At 38.0% G+C, this 26,762-nt stretch overlaps 1 protein-coding gene across 17 annotated transcripts in view; it reads right to left on the reverse strand.

Annotated features, from left to right (window-relative positions):
- YAP1 (Yes1 associated transcriptional regulator) overlaps positions 1-26,762 on the reverse strand; it is a 123,616-nt gene that overhangs the window by 14,045 nt on the left and 82,809 nt on the right. For 6 of the 17 annotated variants that reach the window (XM_081545939.1, XM_081545936.1, XM_081545931.1 and 3 more), the window contains one exon: positions 10,336-10,517. In XM_081545939.1, coding sequence (XP_081402065.1) covers positions 10,336-10,517 — 182 coding nt within the window. Of the gene's footprint in view, positions 1-7,533; positions 7,582-10,323; positions 10,518-26,762 lie in introns of all 17 variants that reach the window. The other 11 variants (XM_081545937.1, XM_081545934.1, XM_081545927.1 and 8 more) reach the window with 3 other exon arrangements.

Here is a 26,762-nt window from a genome sequence, read left to right on the forward strand (position 1 = left end):
AAAAGCATCAATCCTTCAGCGCTCAGCTTTCTTTATTGTCCAACTTTTACATCCATATATGACTACTGGAAAAACCAAAGCTTTTGAAAGATCTTTGTTGGCAAAGTGATGTTTCTGCTTTTTAATATGCTGTCTAGGTGGGTCATAGCTTTTCTTCCAAGGAGTAAGCGTCTTTTAATTTCATGGCTGCAGTCACCATCTGCAGTGATTTTGGAGCCCCCCAAAATAAAGTCTCTCACTGTTTCCATGAAGGCTTTCTCTCTCCTAGCTATTCTTTGGAACTCTGTAGTCAGATAGATATACCATTGCTTTGCTCCTTTTTCCTTTTGCTTCTCTTCTCACCCTGAGCGTATCTATGTAATACGATCTCAGCACTTATCACATGATATTGTAATCATTCCTTCACTATTTCTTCTCTGTCCCAAAGGGTACAAAGTGAATAAATTAATGGCTGCTTTGGAGCATAAAAGAGCTTCTAAACACTTTGAAGAATTTACATTGCTATTAAAATATGAGGATGTTAACAGCAGTAAATTTTAAAATGAGTAAAATTACAGGCTCCAGATGAGGTCCGTGCCTCGGGAAGAAGGCATTTGTTTTCTGTATACCTAGTTTTGAACTCCTTGCAACACGAAGCAAATAAATCATTACTGAAACAACTTAATAAACTGGCTATACTTTTCATGTTGTCCTTCACAACTGTTTGTCTTACCCTTTTTGATCGTTTCTATTTTTTTAAGGTTTTATGAAGCCAAAGCTAACTGTTATGTGCAAAATCTCCATGTTCTCAGCCTGCCACATTGCTTGCTTGAAGCTGTCAGATTTTTACTTCTTGCTGCCTTTAACAACCGAATTTCTACTGTCAGCAGACACTGAAGAACCAACCAGCCACATTTACAAAGAAAGGTAATTTAGAGATGTGAATAAGAAGGCTGATCTTTCTTATAAAATTGCCTAAGAAGATATTCAACCCCCTGAAAGGCTACGGAAATATACACTTCTCATCAAACCTATTTATGAGTCAAGACCAAGAGCAACTAACCTAGGGATTCATCTAAACTGAACTGAAAGGAACAAGGGGAAAAAAATGCCACTTTACTTACTGGGAGTGGTGGCAGGATGGTGTTAGCATTAATAGGAGGAAATATGGCATGAAAACAAATGTAATGTGGTAAGGCCAATAATACAAATAATATATACAGAGATTACAGAACCCAAACACACCAGGTATGACTATTCAGCTGAGGTATGAAACTTTTAGCTATAGGAAAAATAAACAAAACCCCAAAACCAACCAACCAGGGTTGATTAGAAGTAATTTTCCAAGTTTTATTGAGGTATAATTGATATGGTTTATACATATATTATCCAAAAATGGGTATATTTTTACATAGCTCAGTATTTGCTAAAGATAAAATGACTTCAACTAACTAAAATTGATTTGGTAGCTCCCTCCCCAAAGCATTATTTCTTTTGTTAACATTTTCATCTGCTGTGAACATAATTTATTTCACAGACTTCAATAAGGAAGATGAAACATTTTTGTTGATATTTTAAAGAAACTGTCAAGAATTGGGGAGGAAAACCCTATGTACTTCTGAAAGAAAACAGGCCAACTTCTCCCCCACTTCTTATATATAATATGTAAGAAGTTTGGAGTTTACGTGAATATGAAAACAGTAAGGCTCACTTCCACATAAACACACACACACATCCATAGAGAGACAGAAAATCGCAGAAGTGTCCGACTCTGTGCTTTGCCTTGCCCGGTTTTGAAGGAGAGTGAATGTGAAGTCAGGTTAACTGAGGGAGTTCAGTTCCTCCCTAAAGCTGTGCTGCTGCCAGCGAGGAACAATTAGATCATGGGTTTTCATTGTGAGTAACCTTTATAATTCCTTGTATTCTTAGCCAAGGACTGCAAGTGTGAAAGTGAACACACTGCATAAAATTAATAACTTTATAGTAAAATATTAAAAATGTTTCAGAGTTGTACAGAATTTTTGCTAGTGACTTTGTGAGCTTAGTTGCTCAGTTGTGTCTGACTCTTTGCGACCCCATGGACTGTAGCCCACCAGGCCTCTGTCCATGGAATTCTCTAGGCAAGAATACTGGAGTGGGTTGCCATTCCCTTCTCCAGGGGATCTTCCCGATCCAGGGATTGAACCAGGGTCTCCTGTATTGCAGGCAGATTCTTAACCATCTGAGCTACCAGGAAAGCCTAGTGCCTTTATAGAAAAATAATTACTTTAATATGGATAACTATGAAATGAAGTTACATAATCTGAATTTTTTAATCAAAAATATTTCATATAAACTTTCTTCATAATATCCATCTTAAAATAATGCCTGTATATATCTACATATACCTATGTAGAATATACCCATTCTATTGCAATTAAAACATTTTGGATGAATATGAACATTATTTTGTAACTGAGTAAATCTGGCATAGCTGTTTTAAAAATTAGCCTTGGGACATATTTGGATTGTCTACAAAAACTGATTTCAGTTGAAACATTTCATGTTGAAAGTTATGTCTATCTCTAAAGAAACTTTTTATCCCAAACAAATGTCTAAAATTAGAATACTGAGCTAAAAATACAAGTTCGTTAAGCTTCTCTTTTCCCAAAGGTAGTCAGAATAAATAGTATGACAGACTTTCAAAAATGGAGAACTAAGCAAGTTATACGAAATTCAGCCAAAATTTATCATGCTTCTGTATTTCAAAGGTCAAACAGTTCTTTTAGAGTATTTGACTTTTTCTAAAGGAAGCAAGTATTTTTAGCTCATTTTCTTCTGTAATAATACAAAAATGTGGTGACTTTTCCCACTGAGCCTGTAAATCTTAGCTAATCTGGGATGTGTGTGGAGCCAGAGCTATCCACACTGTAAGTAAAACTCATGGACCCAGTTTGGTCTGGAGGGAACTTTCCAGGATGGTTTATCAAGGAAAACAGGATTTGCCTGGTTCATATAGTGGACTTTTATGGACTCAAAATCTAGACATGAGCCATTGGTCCTTTTTAAATTTCCCTTCTCTTATTTAAATGGCAATACCATTTCTCATAGGGTAAAAAAGATACTTTAAGATAGTTAAGTATTTTGGCCCCATAAAAAATTGATGCTTTGGTTCAGATTATTTAGAAAAACAAGGAGAAAGGCAGTAGAAGTCAGTAGTCCAGAAACACTTTGGACACTGCTAGATTATTAAATTCTTAAGAGTACCCTACCAAAATGGAGGCATATGCCTACACAAAATCAAAATTTAGAAACAAGTCAAATATCTATCAAGAGGTGAACAGATAAACAACTGTATCATATCCCTACAATGGAATATGCAATAAAAGGGAATGAACTATAGATATAATATGAATGCATCTCAAAATAATCATGCTAAGATGAAAAAGTTATGATCCCATTCATAGAAAATCCTATAAAATTAATGTCAACTTTACTTTCTTAAAGCAATTCTTTTCTTCAGCCAACACTATTTATGTCTCATTTCTGGATAATACATGGCACACAAATGAGTTTCCCCTTCTTGAACCCAATCCATTTATTTGAAGTAGGTTAGTTTAGTGAACTAGAAACCCAAATTTAGAAATGGAGAAAAACTAAAAATACACATCCTTCAAACAGTTTGTCTTAGTAATAGCAGTTTATGTCAACAATTTTAAAAACAGAAGGAAAAAAAGCCATTTCCTCCAACAATTCAAGATAGGTTCTTGTCATACCCCATTTTCCAACACAGTTTTAAACCACCATAGAATATTCAATTATGTCAAAAGTTATTAAAACATTTAACCAATGTTGAGAATGCTTCTTGTATTTTTTAATATTTGTGACATTTACCGAAGTTATCTTCAACTTCAGAACAACCTTTTTGACTAAAAAATGTGTATATATGGATTTGGGGATAGTTATGAGAACTGTATGATAATCTTAAATTCTTAAAAGTGATCATCAAAATAGATTTGCAGTTTTATGTTCCCACAGCATGATCCTGAGATTCAACACTCTGACAGATCTCTTTTGTAATTTATGCTACTTAATTGTGGTCTCAAAGTAATAAAGTTATTATAACGTTGTTCAAATTACCATGACCTTAATGAATAAAACAAATGAGATAATCTATTAGAGTACGCAGAGTGTGAGGCTGAATCTCCTCCCTTCTTATACAGTTTTCAATATGCCCATTAAAAATATTCACGGGAAAATACCAAAATGTATCTATGATTTACTTAACATTAGGACTTCAAAAAGGAGAGATTATCTTAGCTTTTCAAGTATCTGCTGACATAAAAGAGAGTCTGGAGGGAAAGAAAGCCAAAAATTTGCTATTATTAAATTCATAAAAAAAGTTGCAGTGATTATTTTCACATGGCTCTGAAAAGAGGTATTATTTTGCTCTATTTGACTAAAACTATGGACATCTGAATTTCTTCACCATTTCGGGCTAAGAGTGTAGTACAATATGTTCAATATTAATACTGTAATATTAATTTTTATTTACTTAAAGTATTTTTATTAATTTTTTTATCCCTCTAAACCAGTAACTGACCCTGGTGTGTATTTATTACTATATACATGGAATGGCAACTACACAATATTCATTAGCTGCAAAATATTTTTTGCAATATAAATAATTTCTATGAAGCTATAATTTCTATGAAGAGTAAAGCAACTACTTGCTCAAAAATAAAGTTAAGATATCTATACATAGCAGTCCTGTTTCTATTTTCTGGGTTTTTCAAGAATTCTGATGAGGGGTCTTGGGGATGTGTTTTGACCTAGGCCTATGAAAGAAATGGAGAATCTTAATTAGTAAAAGGGAAGGGAAAAGTCAGGTACTCCTAACGGGGAAAAGGATCCCTCATGAGTGGAATCATGGCAACAAGACAGAGGAGGACTTGGCTGAAGGAAGGTGACTGGCTTAACCAGAACTGAGAGAAAGAGAGACGATTATTGACCACAGACAATGAACGAGCTGGGCTGCAGAGCGGAGGCCTGATCTCACAGGAACTATGGGAACCACAGGCAGTGAGAACCACATTCTTAAGCGTAAGACAGGTAAAAACATTCATGCTCAGGCGGGGGAGCTCTCTCTTCTCCAAGTTGAACATTACATGCATGCTCCGTCTCACAGAGCAAAGACAATGTTTATAGTTTCAAAGTTTTCTTTTGTTTTTTTTTTTCCTGAGATTAGAAAGTGCTTTAGAAACATAAAACTAGTGAATCAAAATGAAACTAAATAATTTAAAGCTCTATGAGGACAAGTTTTTCCAAAATTCTGCCAACAAACCCTAACAAAGGGAATAATTTCCATTTTTAACTAAGAAGATACACTAATGCCTTTAAAGTTGTCTGAATTTTTCAGAATTTTGCATTACCCCCACCCATACTGACACTAGTTTACATGACCAGAGAATCCTACAGTACAGAGAATCCTAAGTACATGTTTTGTTAATCCTATGCAGAAGTACTTAGTAATTTGTAAACATTTTGAAGGCTGATACCTTCCCACAGTCCATAGCAAATGAGCTATATAATTATAAAATAACGTCACTGATTTCATTTTGCTTGTTAACTCATCTGTACTAATTTCTATTAGAAAAGTAAAAACAAATAAAAACAAAGATAACTGACAAGTTTGAACAAGAGTGCCTGGCACTCAAGTATTGAATGGACCCATTGCTGTTTCTTCATTATTCTTTTGTATAGTCTGTTCTTTGAGACTGGAAAGTTTCTTCTTGCTTTCTTGATTATCTTGGTAACCTTATTTAAAGGCATCTTCACTTAAGAGATGACTGTTCTTTGTGACAATTTTCCTGACATCTACATTAAGATAATCTAGAAAATACGTAGGATGAGAAAAACACAAATACTTGCTTGATACAAATACCACCAGTTTCTATGTATTTGAGCAATTCCAAATTTATTCTTATACTGGAATTTCATACATTTTGCCAATTGTGCCAGGTAAATACACTGACAACTGAAACTTATATAACAAGCTGATATTTTATTCTCCACAAATGCAAAGCTAATTTAAAAAACAAAACTTTTTCATAAAACCTATCTCAGGTTTCCAGCTCTGGCTTAGACGATCTAAGGGATCAACATTGTAACCTTAACACCATACAAATTTATTGACAATAGAATTTTAATTTATAAGCCTTAACTTTTATAAAGCTTTACTAGTAAAAGAAGTATCTAAAAACTCCTGATAATTTTAATGAGAGAAACTATTTACACTTATACTGATGTATGAAAATAAAGACCTGAAGGTAGTTCATTTATGTATCAGATTTAAAGTTTAAGATCTTAACAGGAAAAAATAAACAGGAGACAATTTCAAAACACTTTAACATGGAGAACTTTTTGCTTGATCCCAAATCTCATTTGAATTAATTTCTGCTCCTGTTTCCACTTTATTTAAAGATCCATTGCTACAGTGCTCTTCCCAGTCAAATGTGAAATCAGCAGCCCTCATTGTAAGAGTGTCTGCACTGCTTTAGCAAAGATGATGTTCATGAATTAGTCCCTTATTTGATTTCTTGATTAAAGAAAGCATTTATGAGAGAGATAAAGAAAAGAGATTTTCCTCTCACAAAGTTAACTGGTCTCTATGAGGATTCTATCTAGTATAGTATCTAGACAGACAAGTTAACAGTATCTAACGTGAATGGAGTTCTGACAATTCCCACTTCTACAGTTCATTCCAACACAGTGCACCTGTTAGCCTAGTGCAGAAGAGCTACAGAGAATAAAATGAGGTGTGTGATGGTCGCTTCTGCCCACCTGAAAAAAGTGCAATAATCCCTCGGCTCCTAATTCCTTCAGAATCGGTGAACCCTAAACACAGAGATCTCTTCGGTTTTAAAAATGAGATTCTCTTCATGAGTCAGACAAGCGCCTATGTTATAGAAGGAAAAAGAGGCCACAACCTTTGCATCTAAATAAGATACCTTCACAACCAGTGTTTCTTTGGGTTCACCAGGGAGAAATGCTGATAAAAGCCAACAAAGAAACCCAAAACAGTACTTAGGTAGAGTACTGTTCACTTCTCTCTTCGGGTGATTTCGATATTCTTTCTTTGGAACGGCCACTAGAAAAAACTTCTCCTTTCCTAGTAGTATCATTACACTCTAGTAAGATTTCCTGAAGTAGCCCACCTAAGTAAATAATCTGTGCCACCTTTGTTACTGTTCAAGTTTTTAATTCCTATAAGTCACTGTAAGCACTACTTTAGGCTACACAAATAAAATTCAGGCACACTTCAAGGCTGACAGGATGCACATACTACATATCAAATGTGGGGGCTGAGGGGGAGACCTCCAGGGAGTCAAAAGGCCTGCCCTTCTGGGAGGAGCAGCCAGTGTGAGCTTCCTGGGAACAGCGATGTTCACTGAAGCAGCTGGGAGGAGGAGGCCTCACAGTCACTCTTCAGTGAGGACAGGCCCCCGGAGCACAAGTTTCTCTTTCCTAACAGAGTATCTGTTTTCAATGCTAAAACATCAGACAAGAGCCTACCTGACATTTTGGAGAATTGGCTGTGCTGGGATTGATATTCCGCATTGCCTAAGAGTGAAAAATAAGATGGATAAAAATTACTTTAAGCCACATGGTTTGGCTGTGTAGGCTGACTTACAAATTCCATCCAGACATATCACCATAGCACAGAATTCCCAAGCTAGCTCAAGAAGAAGCAGACTGAGGAAGACAGGAGCCAATGGAGTCACCACGGAACAAACGGAAGCCTCAGCAGCGTTCACAGCGTGGAGGACAGGACAGGAAGACTTCGGGTGTCAGGACTCAAACAAAACCTGATACTGCTCAGGTAGGTTCTGTACTTCTGAGTATTAGATGAAGCGGGAAAAATATAATTTGATGTTTCAGTGATAAGAGAAACTGTCAATGGAAGAAGTTCACAGGAAGCCAAGACTTAAACTGAATTTATACTGATTGCTAAAAAACAAAAACCTTAAACAATACACCATTAGTATAAGATTAGAGCAGGTCGGTCACTTCAACAGAAGAAAAAACAACACAGTAGGCAGTAAAGAGACAAAGAAGTCACCTTCAGAGGAAGCTATTCTGTCCGGGACCGTCACCCAGAGTGAGAGTGAGAATAAGGCTTAGGGAAATTCTTTAGAATAAAGAATTTTATAAGCAGCAGCATTCTGCCCACCGGGTGGGAAGGGGATGGGAGACAGCTGATCTACAGCAACAAAATGACAGATTTTAATCTTTTTTATTAATAAGGTTTCTCAGTTTTGATGGTCTTCAATTCATATGTGAAATTATATTTACTTACACCATCTAGTACTCAGTAATGACAAAATGAAAAGCAAGCAATGAAAATAGGCTGCATAAACGTGCCCTGAAATTACATTATTTCTTCTAATAGCTACATAATTATATACTTGATGGTGCTACCTTGTTCCAGTGATAAAGTTTTATTTAAATGAAAAATATTTTTTCTTTACAGTAATATGTTAAAAGTCTGTCAGAGATATAGTAAACTTGTTAGTGTGCTTCCTTGTTCTACTTTCTTATAGGCAAATGAGGAAATACTTCTTTCAAGACCCCTTCATGATCTCATACAATGGCATTCTCTCTCTTACTCACTTTCGGGGCCAGCCACACTAGATTACACTGGCAGGTTACTGACAGCACAGTTTAAAGGTGTGGCGGTCTGGAATTCTCACGGGCTCAGTTTAATTCTTAGGTACCAGTTCTTCAAATCCCAAATCAGAGTTCAATCGCTATATCAAGTTCATCTGTTTCCATTAACACTCAAGTGACACTATTAAAATATAACCTTCATGAAGAAAACAGTACCTGGTTCAAATGTCTACATCCTAGCAACAAAAATGTAGCATATAATGATATTTTTAATGCCTATTCTTAGTATGCTATGATTTAGGGCAGGGGGAATAGTATAGACACATGTATTTCATGTTTGTAAATAAAGAGAATGTCTGGGGCGGGGGTGGGGGAAGTATAAGAAATTGTTAGCTATTTACATCCAGAAAAGAGAACTAGAGAAATGGAAAAGGAGATTTTATTTTCACTTACACCTTTTGTACACTTCCAAAATCACATTGTTTTTATTACCGAAAATATTTATATAAAAATTTTAAAATATACTAAGATCATACCCCCAACATCTGAACTTTAGATTTCATCATTCTGAAACTTGAGATGAGGCATTATATTCTTATGGCACATAAAAACCAACAGTATTTCTGAAAGAAAACCGACAGAAATGGCCCTAAAGGTTTCCAGCTTCCTAATGTTAAACCTACCCCTCCCAATGTGAAAAAACCACCACAAGCAGGCAATTTTAAGGCACTTGGGGATCTTCTAAACTTGGGAACCCTGTGTTACATCTTAAATAAAACACACCTTAGATTCAGCAATAGTGAAACATATCTGTCATTTGAGAGTTATCATACTGGTGTTTTCTCATAGACAAAAATTCGTTTAAAGTAAAAGATGTTTCTCCCCAAGTAATGTTTCAGAGTTTCTCCCTTAGTGAAATTTTCAGATATTAAATAGTCTGCAATTCCCTGTACAGACATACCTCGTTTTATTGCACTTCACAGACACTGCATTTTTTTTTTTTTTAACATATTGAAGGTTTGTGCAATCCCGCATCTAGCAAGTCTATCAGAGCCATTTTTCTAAAGCAATTGTCACTTCATGCCTCGGTGTCACACTTTGGCAATTCTCACAATATTTTGGCCTTTTTCATCATTATTTTATTTGTAACAGTGATCTGTGATGTTACTATTGCAAAAAGATGACTCACTGAAAGCTCAGATGATGGCTAGCATTTTTTTAGCAGTCAAGTGTTTAAAAATTAAGTACTTGTAAAAAAAAATGTACACTGTTTAAGACATAATGCTATTATACACTTAACAGACTCTAGTATGGTATAAACGTTAACTTCTATATGCACCAGCAAACCAAAAAATTCATGTGATTCACTTTACTGTAATACTCGCTGCGGTGGTCTGGAATTGACGGGCAATACCTCCGAGGTATGTCTGTATATTTGAGAAAAGCACTCTTGCTTCCTTTGACCTCTGCTTGACTGCAGTGAACATGGCCCAAGCGCCTCTGTGTGACACAGGTTTACAGGTGACAGCCTATGTGATCAGAGGCCAGTAAGGAAACTAAGGCAAGGACAGAGCTGGACAGAATGTTTCTGTGTCACTCTAGTTTTAGAGAAACAACATTCCTCTGTAACGAATGAAACACACCCAGCTTCACGTAGGAAAACAAAGCCCCAAGCGTGGAAGGCTGGTCTCTAACCTGTGGCCTCACCTGCCGAAGCAGTTCTTGCTGCTTCAGTCGCAGTCTTTCTTTCTCCATCTGCAGCTGCTGCAGCCGCATCTGTTGCTGCTGGTTGGAACTGCCACCACCCATGACTCCTCCCTGAGGGCTCTGGGGGGCCAGCGGGGGTGGCTGTTTCACTGGAGCACTTTGACTGATTCTCTGGTTCATGGCTGAAAGGAAACAGAAGATCTGTTCTAAAAAACTAGCAAAGAAAAAGGATATTTAGTTATTCACAAGCACGGTGGGGATAGTCAACATAGCCTTTTCTGTAGGCAAGACCAGAAATAACCTAAAAATCCACCAACAGTACAATGGATACATTAATTTCTTCTTATTATAGACATCCTTGTCATTAGCGTAATATGTAAGGCAGACATAGACAAAAGAAACAAGAAGTAGCTCTAATAGGCAATGCCACGGCACAGTCTAAGACACACTAAGTTAAAAGTATAGTACAGAACAGAAAAGTGCTTTTATAAAAAGGGAGAGGAGGACTATATTGATATATTACATGCATATCCAGAGAATCCGAATTGAAGGACAGCTAAGAAGCAATTCTGGGACTTCCCTGGTGGCTCAGACGGTAAAGCGTCTGCCTACAATGCGGGAGACCTGGGTTCAATACCTGGGTCTCCTGGAGAAGGAAATGGCACCCCACTCCAGTACTCTTGCCTGGAAAATCCCATGGACGGAGGAGCCTGGTAAGCTACAGTCCATGGGGTCGCAAAGAGTTGGACATGACTGAGCGACTTCACTAAGAAGCAATTAACACCTTGTTGGCTATGTAGCCAGGGAACTGGGTGACTAAAGAACTAATGTTCAAGAGAGACATTTTTTAGTAACTTTTCAAGTTTGAATAATGTGAATGCACTGATTACAAAATATAATATATATCTAATTAAAAATAAATCCCTCAAAGTAACTAAGAGAAAGCAATCTAAGCAGTCAAGTTCAAGATTATTAATCTTTAAATATAATGCTAACAAATCAAGTATATTAGATGATCTGATGCATGCTCCAAATAAAGCCTACAAGAGTCTGGATGGCACAGACTGGTCTCATTCAACACCACTGTACCTCCTATACAGCCAAGGGAGTCAGTTATTTCTTTTAGCTGAACCTGTAATACAGCATTTGATACTTAGAAACAGATTGGATTCTTATACTGGTGAATTTCTGCCACTGATACAACATTGATCAAACTATGGATTGTGGTAGCCTCAGTAAGCAGGTCTTATTATGTGAAAATGGCAGTAAGAATGATGTATTACCTTTGCAGACATCTATTCAACTTTTTAAGGTGAAATTTCAGGTCACTGTTTAATACATATTGACCAAAAAAAAAAACCCTCTGGTTCAAATGACTTCGCAAACACTTGAAGAAATGATACTAATCTTTTACAACCTTTTGCAGAGAACAGCAAAGAAGGAAACTTCACAACACGTTTGTGACCAGTATATCCCTAATACCTTACGAAGACATTAAAACAAAGAAAAATCATAGACGGCCCTCTCTCATCAACCTTGCTACCAAAATCGGAAACGATTCACTGACGGAGCTCATGACTTACTAGACCCCGGCCACAAAGCAAACTCCGTGTGACGATCTTCACATGTCCTCTGCGGTACCATAGGTACAGCTCTTGGAGGCGACTTGAACAAACCTCCCCAGCCTTTCCCAGAGCCTGTCATGCATGTTAAGAATCATCTTCTTCCAGGGCACCACCCTGGGACTTTGCCTACTGACATTTCTCACCTGACTGTAATTTTTTATTTACAAATCTGTATCTTCTCTTCCCAGGTGGCACTAATGGTAAAGAACCCGCCTGCCAATGCAGTAGACATAAGAGACATGGGTTCAGTCCCTGGGTCAGGAAGATCCCCTGGTGGAGGGAACGGCAACCCACTCTAGTGCTCTTGTCTGGAGAATCCCATGGACAGAAGCCTGGTGGGTTACAGTCCACAGGGTTGCAAACAGTCAGACACGACTGAAGCGCCTGAGCACACACACATCTTCTCTTAGACTCAAGGGCCTCGGGGGTGGGGACAGAGTCCCAACCATGCATATACTCTCAGTGCCTAGTCCAGCAGCTTGGCATAAAATCTGTGCTGGAAAAAAAACACTGAAATGTTTCTAAGTCCTTTCATTATTCACTGAGGCAGAAATTTAACTTTATAATACGGTAATATACAAATCCTACCAATTTCCCCAGAGACTGACCAACTCTTCTATGTGGCAGTATAACATTGATTTGGAACCAAGGATATTAGAAAAAAGGAAAATTACAGACCAATCCTCTCTCAGAATGCCTTAGTTCAATTCAACCTACTGAAATATTAATATAAGGTGATGACATTTTTGTTTTCCCTTCCCCCACTATTTCTTCTATATTTCTTTTTCTAACTTAAACAAGAAAAAAATCCCCCTCTATTTCCCCTGTATTTCTTCTTCTAACTGAACCCATGCCTCCTGCTTTGGAAGCACGGAGTGTTAACCACTGGACTGCCAGGGAATTCTCTTTTTCTAACTTCTTCAGTTGGACTTACTTAGCTTAAATCTTTTCTTAGAACAATTAAGTCAATAAATTTACCTTTAAGGACTGCTTTTCCGGCATGTCACACATTTGAAATCGTACATATAATTCATGCTTGTTCTATTTCAAATATCTGCAATTTCTATTTTGATTTCCATTTAACTCATGGGTTATTTAGGAGTACAGTTTTATACTCTTAAGCATATATTTAAAATTTTAAAAATAACTGCCACAGAGAAGCAGAAAAAAAATATATTATGAATCCTTATGTAGTCATCACCCAGCTTCCCGATGATCAATACGTAACCAATTTTGTTTTACATCTGTTCTGACTTTTTCTTCAATTACTTTCAAGTAAATAATATAGCCTTTCATCTATAAATAACCTCAATATGTATCATTTGGGGGTTTTGCTTAGATTCTTAGATTTTATAAATATTTTCTGCCAAATGCTGAAAAACTTGGTTCTAATAACACTAATATGTATTATCCTTTTATACATATACAATTATTTCAAAATAACATTATGACTGAATATTAAAGTTATGATGAACAAAATGATAATTGAAAGGTTTGAATTCTTTTGTCATTTTCTTTGTCCTTAAGATATTTCATTAAGTATATCCAGCCAAATCAGCTTAAGTGTTACCTGACATAATTCTTCTTTATGTGACTCAGCTACCAACTCAAATACTGGTTCACCTGTGACACTGTACTTTTGAATTTTATACACTTGCTTTACTTACCACCCACCACCGCCCCGCCCCCAGCAGTTTAAAGCTCCAAGCAAACACAGATAGAATAGGGTGCCGTACAGTCCACTGGAGTAGTGTGTTGGTAGCACACTCTTAATACTTCACTTTGCCTTTTTGATAATAATATCCTTGAGACCATGCCAAAGTAGTAATAGAGTTTTTCTCCCATTTTCTTTTAAAAAGAACTGACTAGTATTTCGTTCAACTAATTTCCTATTAGGTACCACAGTTTTAATTATAATCTGTATGTTTTAATAGCTGGTGGGGCAAGCCATATTTTTTTTTGAAGCCAACTTTTGATTATTGGGATCTAATTTTATTGCTTTGTGGTTAGAAAAGCCTGGTCTGCACATTGCTTTTTGAAATCTGTGACTGATACGCGGCCAGGCCCTGCTTCTGTCCTAGGCCAGGCCGCTCAGCTGCCGCCTGCCTTTCGCCGCGGGGCCTGCTCCACGCGTCTCTCGCTGCGCTCTCCACACTCTGAGTGCCTGATACCCCGATGCGATGACGGGCCCGGGGCCTGTCTGTGCTCCCTGTTCCTTGTGTGGTTTTAGTTTCTGGCCGACAGAGAGTTTTTTCTTTTAAATTTATGAATCGAGTTAAGTCTTTTTGGTTATTTCTTTTTAATGTTCTGTCTGACAGAGCAGAGAAGGGATGTCCAAAAAACATGACTCGCTGCTTCGTATTCTTCAAAGCCTTATTAATCTTAAACACAGCAAAAAATCACATTTAAGAAATGTCTTTACAAAGAATAAATGGCTGGCACCTTAATCATTATGGTTGACAGTATTTTACCGGGGAACAGATAGAAAAAAGCCAAACACTGATTTGCTCCATTGGTGGCTCAGATGGTAAAGAATTTGCCTGCAATGCGGGAGACCTGGGTTCGTTCCCTGGGTTAGGAAGACCCCCTGGAGGAGGGCATGGCAATCCACCCCAGTATTCCTGCCTGGAGAATCCCACGGACAGAGGAACCTGTTGGGCTACAGTCCACGGGGTCGCAACAAGTTGGACACGACTGAGTGACTCAGCACAGCACGGCAACCTTATTAATACCATTGCTTGTATCTACCCGTCACCAATGTTATTAGATTCGCAACTGACAGGTATCATAGTATGATATAAAAATACGGCCTTTAGAGTCAAACAAACCATGATCAGAGCTGGGCACGTCAGTCCAGTACTTCCTCTAATTCTCAGTGTCCTCAACTATACCTTGGAGACGGACTGTTGTGGGTGTGTGCACTCACTCACTCAGTTGTGTCCAACTCTGCAACCCCATGGCCTGCAGCCCATCAGGCTCCTCTGTCAATGAAATCTTCCAAGCAAGAACCCTGGAATGGGTTGCCATTTCCTCCTCTAGGGATCTTCCCGAAAGGGATCGAACCTGTGTCTCCTACACTGGCAGGAGGATTCTCTACCACTGAGCCAGATGGAAGCTGTTGTGGGGCTTATAAGTAAAATATAAAGCATCTGTTATATTCCTGGAAGACAATATGTGCTCCAAAAATGTTAGCTTCCTTCCTTCTCCAAACAGTTCTTCCTAAAACTTGAAGATTACCAGTTTTTTTCAGATAATCAACAGGGGCCATAGGACTGGAAAAGGTCAGTGTTCATTCCAATCCCAAAGAAAGGCAATGCCACAGAATGTTCAGACTACCACACAATTACACTCATCTCACATACTACCAAAGTAATGCTCAAACTTCTCCAAGCAAGGCTTCAATAGTACGTGAACTATGAACTTCCAGATGTTCAAGCTGGATTTAGAAAAGGCAGAGGAACCAGAGATTAAATTGCAAACATCCATTGGATCATACAAAAAGCAAGAGAGTTCCATAAAAACATCTGCTTTCTTGACTATGCCAAAGCCTTTGACTGTGTGGATCACAACAAACTGTGGAAAATTCTTAAAGAGATGGGAATACCAGACCACCTTACCTGCCTCCTGAGAAATCTGTATGCAGGTCAAGAAGCAACAGTTAGAACCAGACACGGAACAACAGACTGGTTCCAAATCAGGAAAGGAGTACATCAAGCCTGTATATTGTCACCCTGCTTATTTAACTTATATGCAGAGTACATCATGAGAAATGCTGGACTGGATGAAGCACAAGCTGGAATCAAGACTGCCAGGAGCAACGTCAATAACCTCAGATATGCAGATGACACCACCCTTATGGCAGAAAAGTGATGAGGAACTAAAGACCTTCTTGACGAAAGTGAAAGAGGGGGGTGAAAAAGATTGAACTCAACATTCAAAAAACTAAGATCATGGCATCTGGTCCCATGAGTTCATGGCAAAACTAGATGGAGAAACAGTGGAAACAGCAACAGACTTTATTTTTTTGGGCTCCAAAATCACTGCAGATGGTGACTGCAGCCATGAAATTAAAAGATGCTTGCTCCTTGGAAGAAAAGCTGTGACAAACCTAGACAGCTCATTAAAAAGCAGAGACATTACAACAAAGGTCCGTCTAGTCAAAGCTATGGTTTTTCCAGTAGTCATGTATGGATATGAGAGTTGGACCATGAAGAAATCTGAGCGCCGAAGAACTGATGCTTTTGAATTGTGGTGTTGGAGAAGACTCTTGAGAGTCCCTGGGACTGCAAGGAGATCCAACCAGTCCATCCTAAAGGAAATCAATCCTGAATATTCATTGCAAGGACTGATGCTGAAGCTGAAACTCCAATACTCTGGCCACCTGATGCAAAGAACTGACTTTTCCAATAAGACCCTGATGCTGGGAAAGACTGAAGGCAGGAGGAGAAGGGGCTGACAGAGGATGAGATGGTTGGATGGCATCACTGACTCAATGGACATGAGTTTGGGTGGACTCCAGGAGTTGGTGATGGACAGGGAGGCCTGGTGTGCTGCAGTCCATGGGGTCGCAAAGAGTCAGACACGACTGAGCGACTGAACTGAACTGACACATAAACACCTTGGCTTGCATTCCCATACCTTCTCCCCCCATCTCTCCACTCCATCATGCTTGTCACTGTTTCTAAGTATTTTATGATTCACAAAGATACGCATATTTATCTTTTCCTACAAGACCTAAACAGGAAAAAAACAGGTGGTGGAGTTTGAGCCTTCAGTTCAACCTCCTTAGGGATCCTTCTCTTTTGGTGAAAATGTTCCTGGCATTCCCAAAGGGCACTCAACATATTTTCTCAAAGAGATGATTTCATGCACTGTGCTATATCAGTTTTGAAAATATGAGTTAAATATGAATTGGGGGACTGATCTGAGTATCACATATGGTGAACCTCTCACAATCTGAGGTCTAGAGCAAAAAACTACTGGGAAAAATGTTTTCCATTCCCAGCAGTTAAATAAATTAAAAAAAAAAATTGCTGGAGAATAACCCCTAAGTAAGTTGAAAAGTGTTGAAATGATAAAATATGACTGATTTCAAAACATATTCTAGCGTTATTAAGAAACATTAAAAAAAAACCCTGAACTTTCCACACTGCTTTTAAGTAATATTGCATATAACAAGTTAATGTAAATACATATTCTTGTGAAAACTAGCTGGACAATAACAATATTGTATGAAGATAAACATAACTATCCTCTGCTCCTCAGCAGTTTCTCAGAATTAGGTAACATTAGCGGTGCTCAGTGATGACAGCGACCACTGCTGATCGCACACTGAACTGGTCGGTAAGGTCTTCTCAAACCTAAGCTGACTGCTACAAACCACAGAAAGGGAAAAATAGGGGTATCAAAAGATGGAGTAGAAACTCCACAAAATTCAAAAGAAATCTGCACAAAATATGCAATAGATATAGTTTCTCTGGCTAATAACAGTCAATCCTTTTGGTTGTTTACTTAAATGCTGTTTGTTACCTGTGGATACAAGCAGGGCTACAAGTTTCTGTATTAAGAGTTCACTTAAATGACCAATTCAAACGACCTCATTTATCCACTGAAGCTGGGATTTCTTCTCTTCAGAAGCATCCTGTTCTTTACCTTCTGACCATCTCAAGCATTTCAACAGAGCACGCAGCAGCGCTCCCACACGGGGCGCACCAGAGACCTCACACGCAGGCAGGACACAAAGCAGGCTTTGTTCCATGGGCTCAGGGAGGAGGGCAGCTAGAACAAGAAAAGAACTGCACTACCAGCTTCTTCCCCTAAGTGATCAACCACCAAAATCCAAATGTTTCCAGTTTGAACAAAACTTCTAAAAGGTAATGAGAAAATAAATCCCTAAAACAGGACAGAATTTTTTAAAAAAATATGCTATATTTAAAAATTCAGAGTCCGCTGCCTAATGGTAACTTTCAAGTTACTATTTCATAACTTGAACAAATCAGTCAGAAACAAATCAGTCCTGACAGCTTTATGGTAGCAAATTTTACAGTCAGCAACTACTGCAGAAAAAAAAAAGACCACCTTCTCAAAAACAAAGGAGGTCGTCACCATGTGTTCTTTCCAAATGTCATTCTAAACATCTGAGTTTTCAAACTTCAGACAAATTTTAGGTTTGCATAATCGGTATCTTCAATCTTGTAATATTACAAGGTATTTCAGATCTGGTAATCAACTGCAGACTTGGATAATAAAGTCTATCCCAGTAATGTCATTAAGTGTAAATTTAAACTTAGAAACATTTTTTTGAAACATTAACTCACATCAAATCTCCCACAACACAAGAAAGCACTTCTTTACTTTGTCTAATATTTTATCAAGTTTCAGACATTACATGGTTACATGTTAGAATGGCTGTATTAGTTTGTTCATAACATTTAGAAAGAAATTTTAGGTTTTTCCTGTATTGATAAGATACTTAAGACTTCTGTAAAATAGTAGGCTTATTAAAAGAAATGAAAATTTTCTGAAAACAATCTAACAGTCCACCTGTCAGTCTTAAAACAGTAAAAAAAAACCCACCCAGTGCTAAGTTCAGTATTTCAATACGACTGAGGGGATTGCACTGTCTACAAAAAGTTGCTACTAACTGGCACAATGATTTATTATTTTAAATAAGGCTAGGGTCCTAATTTAATGACTGAATACCTTTTCATTATCAATATGCAAAAGATGTGTCCCAACACTGTTAAGCTATACCTAAATGAAAAGTTATTCTGAGATACTTCACCCCTTTATCAGTAGTTTTAATAAAGTCATAGGACTGTGTGTAACCATCACCAGTACCTAATTTCAGAACATTTTCATCATCCCCCAAAGCAGCCATGGATTCCTTCGGGAGTACACTTTCTATTGCCCCTTCCCCAGTTGCTGGTAACCATCAAACTACTTTCTGTCTCTTTGGAATGGCCTGTTCTGAACAGGGCATATATGTGGAACCAATGTTGTGACTGGCTTGTTTCACGTAGTATGTTGCCTAGCTTCATCCATGTTATAGCATGCATCAGCATTTTACTCCTTTTTATCACTGAGTAACCTTCCGTTGTACAGATATACTACATTTTGTTAGTTTGTTCATCAGTTGATGGAACATCTGTTATTTTCGACTTTTGGTTCTTATGAACCGTGTGGCTACAAACATTCAAATTTGCAGGTTTTTGTATGGACATATGGTTTCCTCTTTTGGGCATACCCATCTAGGGCACGGAATTGCTGGGTGGCACGGTGGGTGAAACTTCCTGAGAAACTGCAACACAACTCTTTTCCCAAGTGGCCGCACCCTTTTCAGTCATGTGGACAATGGGTGAGGGTGCCAACTGCTGCATGTGCCCGTCAACACTCACTAACACCCGTCTTTCACTTTAGCCATCTTCCTGAGAATAAAGTGTATCTCATTGTGGTTTTGGTCCGTATGATGTGGTAACAGTTAACCTCCTCTAACAGTCCACGCTAGGTCTTATCATAAGCACACTCTGTACTTTTCTCCCTTCCCAATTATCAACCTCTAGGCCCCCCAAACTGGGTTACAGTATTTGAATCTTTAAATTGTTCAAAAATATCAATAACATCTTTATTTAGGTCAATTTGATATCGTCTTCCTTCAACCATCTATCGAAAGTCTGGCATGAAAACTCATCATAATGGTATTTTTCAAACAATACAATTGTGAACAGAGCTTAAAAAACATTCAACAGAACATTTTCTCCTCGTCACCTCATTAAGCAGTTTGGGGCAGGACACAGGAGTTGCTAAATGAGGTGAGGAGGAGAAGGGAGAAAAGTAGTCTTAACTAGCCTTCAGCTCTGTCTGTCTCCAGGACATAACTATGTTTTTTCCCTCTACTATGAAAACAGTGTTTAAAGTACAAATAATGAAACGACTGGTCTATAAAGAGACAGGGAATAACGTTCTAAACTCTACCTGGCCTCAAGAATCTATGTTAGATTAATGAGTAAATAGTCCCATTAACAACAGCTTTATTTCTAATTACATGTAATTTATTACTCTTTCAGTAGGGGAATTTATAATTTAGAAGAGATGAGTCTGAGTTTTGACTGCTAAGCACAAAAACTGCTGCTTTTATATGGTGTAGAGCTTGACTGGCTTCTCATCCTTTAATGTCCCTCTTCAAAGAGTGTTCTCAACTACCTCACCTCACTGCCTTTTGGAGCACCTTATGATACAACCCTTCATTGCATTTAACAGCTTCTGTAACCGTTTATTTACTCAGGAGCCTGCAACCCCCACCCCCAACCGTTAGCATAGGGCCTGGTCCGTAACTGGCAGTCATCTGTTGAATGAGTAAGTAAGTACAAAAAGTTTTTATCCCTGGTTAGTAGGATGCTGTTAGTAATGCACAGGAGAATCTCCAAATTGAAGCAAGTCCAGAATGAGTTCTGAAGTGACCTCAGCAGCCAGCGTAGCAGAGCACCAGGGGCATAAAACAAAGACTACGAACCGCTCCCCTCTACGCCACCCAACTGATGTCAGCAGAAATCTATCCGGCTTTTCCCTCCGGAAGTCTATAATCTCTTTTTCTGTTTATCTGAACCTCTGGGTTGGCACAAAAAGCGGCATCGCCAAATGGATCTCTTCTGCAGTGCATTTTATAAGACACTTGCTGCTAATGCAGAGGGGATACAAATGTAACTTGAAACACAGGTTTCTTTTAAAAATAAATTTTCTTAGGTTTGATGGGAGGAGCTTTAGTAACACAAACCATTAATTTAAACTATCATTCGTTATGCAGAGAAAAATACTTTTCCACTATATAATTATTTGTATCACTGAACCATCATCAAGTAGAAACTATGTATTAATTTCACTTCATTAATGTATATAAGGAGAAGAGGGAATCAGAGGATGAGCTGGCTGAATGGCAACACCGATGCAATGGACATGAACTTGGGCAAACTTCGGGAGATGGTGAGGACAGGGAGGCCTGGCGTGCTGCAGTGCATGGGGCTGCAAAGAGTTGGACACGACTGGGCGACTGAACAACAATGTATGTCTACTCACCCTCAGCGAATAGAAGAGATTGCATATATGAATAATAGACTATTTTGACACTATCCTCCTGAATATAACATAAATTAAATAAAAAAAAAAAAAGAATAAAACTGCAAACCAAGCTTGAACTAATTCTGATATTCCATAACCTTACACATCAAAACGCTCATTTCAGTGTTTTAAAGTAAAAAAAAAAAAAAATGCAGTGAGGGCAACATGGCCTGGAGTTATACTTCAAATCAGCTTACATCAGGCTTTCTACTACAGCAGCTTCAGGGAAGTTCTAAATCTCAGACAGCAAGCACACTGAAACTGCATTCATCTCTGAGGCAGGAAAGCTGGACCTACTAAGGCACACGTGTTTGAATACCTATGTGTCAGAGTTTGACAGTGTAGACAAAACTCAACTCTACCATCCAGCACTGGCCAATCCCTATCAGATGTTTGCCTGGGCATACTCACCATGTGATAAGGCTTATCTTTAGATTAAGCTGAAAGATTTCCTAGTCTCCTCTTCACAAGTCATTTCCAGCTGCGACCAAAAAGCTAAACTTAAATGGTGCAATAAATAGTTCAAAATATCTTTGAAACCTCAGGGCACTCAAATCCAGAAAGCAACTGAGAAGTAACCTTAAGCAAGGATCCAAAGCAGCCACTGAAGAGTTCATACTCTAGCATACTGTATTAAATCACAATAATTAAGAAGGGGGTTCCCTGGTGGCTCAGACGGTAAGGAATCTGCCTGTAATGCGGGGGACTCGGGTTCAACCCCTGGGTCTGGAAGATTCCCGGGAGAAAGAAATGGCTACCCACTCCAGTATTCTTGCCTAGAGAATCCCGTAGACAGAGGAGCCTGGAAGGCCCCAATTCATGGGGTTGCGAAGAGTCAGACACGACAATAATTAAGGACTGGAAATATTCTTAAAAGTATCTAGTATATGAGTCCAAATAAGCTGAGAAGTCAGGTATCTTTCTGAATGAACTGGTTATGTTGTGATACCAGAATAACTTGGGTCTCCTGATTTCTAACTGAGGAGGTGCATTTTTCTACATCACAATTTAATTCATACTGAATTTTTCTGCAACACAGTTTAATTCAAATTCAAACTGAATGTATTACGTAACTACTATGTAGAAAAGGGGATGCTAGTTAATTTCTTTTAAGGGATTTTTTTCAAGGTCATATAAAATGCCAGGTCAGAGAAGTGTTGTAATTGTTTTTCTCACTGCATAATGTGCATTTAAAAACTACACTGAATATTACCTTTAAAGAGGCACTAGTTAAATGAAAGGCATCCAGAAGACAGGAATTAAACTGGTAAAGGACTCAGAACTCTTAACTCATGGAAAAAACTAGAGAAACCACAGTTAAAAGAGAACATTCTGATATTAGGACTGTATTCACAAATTTGAAGGGAAGTAAATTTCTGAGTAATAAAAGAACACATACTTTCTGGCCATTAGAACCTTCCTGAAATAAAATGGACTGCCTTGAAACGTGGTAAGCTCCTAGTCAAGGGCAAGGTCAAGGGGAGGTTGGAAGGTAATCTCTTAAGGATGTGGCAGAGGTGAGGCCTGATAATTCAAGTGGACGGTTTCACTTCTGTAACTAGAAACTCACTACCTTTGGTAATTTCCTCAAGATGAGTCATAATATGTAAGTCACAGTATGTAAGTAAATGCATTAACCATTGTCGTCTCCCTCCCTCTGAAATTTCCATCTATTAGTATTGGTGACTTAGGTGTGTTTCTGAAAGATGAACTGCTAGATTTCTTTAAAATTCTCGGTGTCAAAAGATCAAGCCCAGATTCTGGTTCTGTCACTTGACTATATAACTCGGTAGGTCACAATTTTCCTAGATCTCAGAGAAACTCAGATTTGAGGCAGTATTCCCTACCTCTCCCAGTAAATTTTTTTAAACGTACGTTGGTGGGTTTGGAGTCACAGGGACTGGGTCCACCGTGGCATTCAGCAGGCAGGAGTCAGGGGCGCTCAACGTTCCTCAGTGCCCAAGGCACCCCTTCCCTCCTCCTTTGAGAAAAGGTGACGAGAAGAATCACAAGTTCCTTCTAGTGCCAATCTTGGTGAGGTTTATCTGTTTTAAGACGTTGCAGTTAGCAACAGCTCCACTTACCTAAAGCACAATGAAACAGCTTTTCCTCCCCACCCTAAGCAGTTAATAATGTAGTTCACAACCCAAACTGACGTTTTAGGATCACTAGGCAATATTTAAAAGAGGGCAGGAAAAACAAAACAAAAAACAAAGGAAACACTTGTTTTTAATGCTGGATAATCAAGAGACTTGCTTCAGTAAAAATTCAAATGAGCTGATGCTGGTATTCTAGCCACCCAAGATTCCATTAATGGAGTTACAGAGTTAGTTCCTACAGCCTTCAGGGCTTTCCCTTCCTCTACAAGACACAAGATATTTAGTTGGTCATTAGAAGCATCTTCATCAAAAGCAAAATATTACTTTTAACAGCTATCGGAAATATTTGCTCTTAAAAGGAAAAGGTTAATGCATGTCTGAACACTGAAAATATTTAACAGACCTTTAACTACTGATGCAGAATATTTATCTATGATCAGAAAGGTGTGCTGAACAACTTCTGGTTTGTGACTGCAAAGCAAGTTTTGGGATACCTTAAAACCAAGGACCAAAATTAACATCTAGGTTTTAATTATGTTACATTTCCATGCATAGAATGTGTACGCACAGAACTGCTGTTAGTGATTAGAAAGGATATTGTGTTTTCGCCAACCTAGGTTATTTATTACCTCCTTTAAGACTCAAAAGATACACTTTTTAATCCACATCTCTAGTTCCAGTACTTTATTTACACCAAATGTATTTTTAATCCCAGTGGTCCCATCAGGACTTATTTCCAGAAACACAGATTCTACCACTATGTAATATGTTCTTTCACATAAACAGGGACATTACATAAAAGATCAGTTCTCTGACCATTAGTATTTTGGAATAGATTTTTCATTCTGAAGAACCGGAACTGTAATTTTTTTGTTTGCTTTCATTAGGGTTTTCACTGGAAAATATTCATATGGCTATATTATATAAAATGAATAATTTTACGATGCACAAGAAAATGTTTAAACTTGAGACCTTTTATGTTTGCAAGTATAAAATCTGTAAGGGGAAAAAAGTGTAAATATGAAATAATTTAATGACCTGTGTAATATTCAAGCATCAACTTTCTTTAATAAAGTGTAAAAACAGTCCTAGTATGATTCCTTAAAAATAGATAAAAGCCCTCCTTTTTTCACAGCCAGTAAATATCAGCCAGTTTTTATTGCTACTGGATGTCACCTCATGATTTGTTACAAATTACCAATCAATGCTGTAAAATAATATAAATGTCAAAAATATATAGTTTTCATAGAAGGGCAAGAAAAGGTATGAGATTAAGAGATATAAACTACTATGTATAAAAAATAAGCAACAGGGAAAAATATAGCACAGGGAAACAGTCATTATTTTGTAATAATTTTAAATGGAGTATAATCTATAAAAATGTTGAATCACTAAGTGATATACCTAATACTGTAAATGAACATAAAATAAAAACTTCAATAATTTTTTTAAAGATACAGTTTTTAAATGTTAAAGAACAAGAAAATTGGATAAAAAGGAACCAATGCATAACAAATTACGAATTTCCTAAAATTTATATTATATGGATAACTTATTAACTTCATGGGGGTTGTGAAGAACTGATTAAAAAAATTACTCTAAATATAACTATTCCAAAGCATCTGATAAAGAACAGAAATATAAAAGGCTGGTGTTTGAAGGCGATTAAGTGATAAAGTCAAGCTTATACAGAGGTCAAGTGTATTTTCCACTCTAAAATGTCAAAAGACATAGGTCAACTTAAGGTAAAAAATGGTAAATACTTTAATATAGATTTGGGGAATATAGGAAAGCAAATTTCACAACCATAAAGGCAATAACCTATCATTTGCTGTGTTTGCATGGTTCAAAGGGTCAGAAAGTGGATAGTTTATATTTTTTTGGCAGATGAAATGCAATCTACCATAGAACTTCAGATTTCAAGGAAAACTGCTTCAGATTCAGCAGCTAACAGCTTGCCTCTATTTGCTGTCACCGTGGATCAGAGAAACCCACACTTTTTTCCTCCCCTGTCCTGCTCCCCTTCAGTTACACTTGAGCTCTCTGACTGAAAAGGTCTGGAACAGATTAGAAGTCGGGCCACAAAATAAAAAGCTTTGGCAAGCTGTCAAGCCTGTCTGGAATACACATACAACAGTGGGCCCAAACAGGGAAACTCAAAGCAGTGAGAGCATTTTATGAAACCTTTTCTTGGCATACTTAATTGTACGCTGTGTGTACATATGTGTTGAGGTGGGAGGGAGACTATTATTTTTTTGTACTTTCTCCCATTTAAAACAAAAGACCAAGCTGAGTGTGTAATTAATGGATCTACTTACGCTCACAGCCAAGTTGCTTTACTTCACTTTTTATTAACTGAAAATACTTAAAAACAAAACAAAAACCTTTGCTCCAACTGCTGGTTTCTATAGCTAGCTGAGAGTTAATCATCATTTTTCATAACCTCATGTAGAAGGAAAAAAAATCCCACAGTACCATTTTTTAAAATTTCCAAATGTGGACAAGCCGAATTCATTTCACTAAAGATGATTTGAGGAAACATGGCTGTTATCGTTCTAGTCCATACAAATGGCAACATTTATTAAACTTTCTACCTTACTTGGTTTCAACCACAAGGGCTTATTCAAGTATTAAATAGAATCTGAAGTTGCAAATTATTAACATGCCACATTACATTTTTAACACCCAAATAGGTCTTGAAGCTGAAAAGGCTCCAATTTAAGCCAAACCGGGTATCTGTCAAAGTGACAGTCTCTGCCCTGATCCCACCTCTGACTTTACTTGAATAGGGGATCAGTTCATAACACTGACCAATCAGTGAGCTTGGGGTGGAAACCCAAATGTTGGGGTTTTTAAAAGGTATACATACAGACACAGAGCTGTTCGGGACGCTCCTAACAGGGCAGGTATTTTGCCCAGCCCTGGTAGAGTTTTCTTTTTTTCCTTTTTACCCCAGATTGAGTTTTGATGGCATTCAAGGGGTTAATCCCTCTCTCCCATAAGGGCCCCAGAGTTGCTGTTAGGTCAACCCCTGCAGAGCTTCAAAGCTTCCGAGTCCCCCGAGCCCCCCGTCCCCCAGTCCCCCGTCCCCCGTCTGACCCACTCAGCGCCTGCCTGCTCGTTGTTTTCAGTTAGCTACATCCAGCCCAAGAGGAAAGCTTTAAACCACAACGATCTGCTCCTTTTTAGATTCATTTTTCCATGGCTTTGGAAAAATATCTCAGAAACCCAACTGAAGAAAAGGAAAACAGTGGAAAAATATGGATAAAAAGGCCCCAAAGAGCTTGTATACTATTATCAAGACAGGCACATGTGGGAGGGGAGTATTTCTTTGTGCAAATGGTGATTTTTGTCATTTGATCTGAGGGAGAAATACGGCTTTACTTTATGTTTCCTAAATTAAAAACAAAGAAAAAAAAAAACCTCTTAGAAAAATGGGTGTGGGCAGAAACAAAGAGAAGGGAAAAACGCTTCCACTGGCCTATCTCTAGCAGGACAGGGGTCCCTGCCCCAGCTGAGGACAGAAAGCACTTCACCACCAAGACACAGGATGGGAGTCACCACTCTCTCCAGTTAAGCAGAAGCAGAC

This window comes from Giraffa tippelskirchi, chromosome 11, assembly GCF_054371585.1.
Source record: "Giraffa tippelskirchi isolate mGirTip1 chromosome 11, T2T-mGirTip1v1.2.pri, whole genome shotgun sequence".
Lineage (NCBI taxonomy): Eukaryota > Metazoa > Chordata > Mammalia > Artiodactyla > Giraffidae > Giraffa > Giraffa tippelskirchi.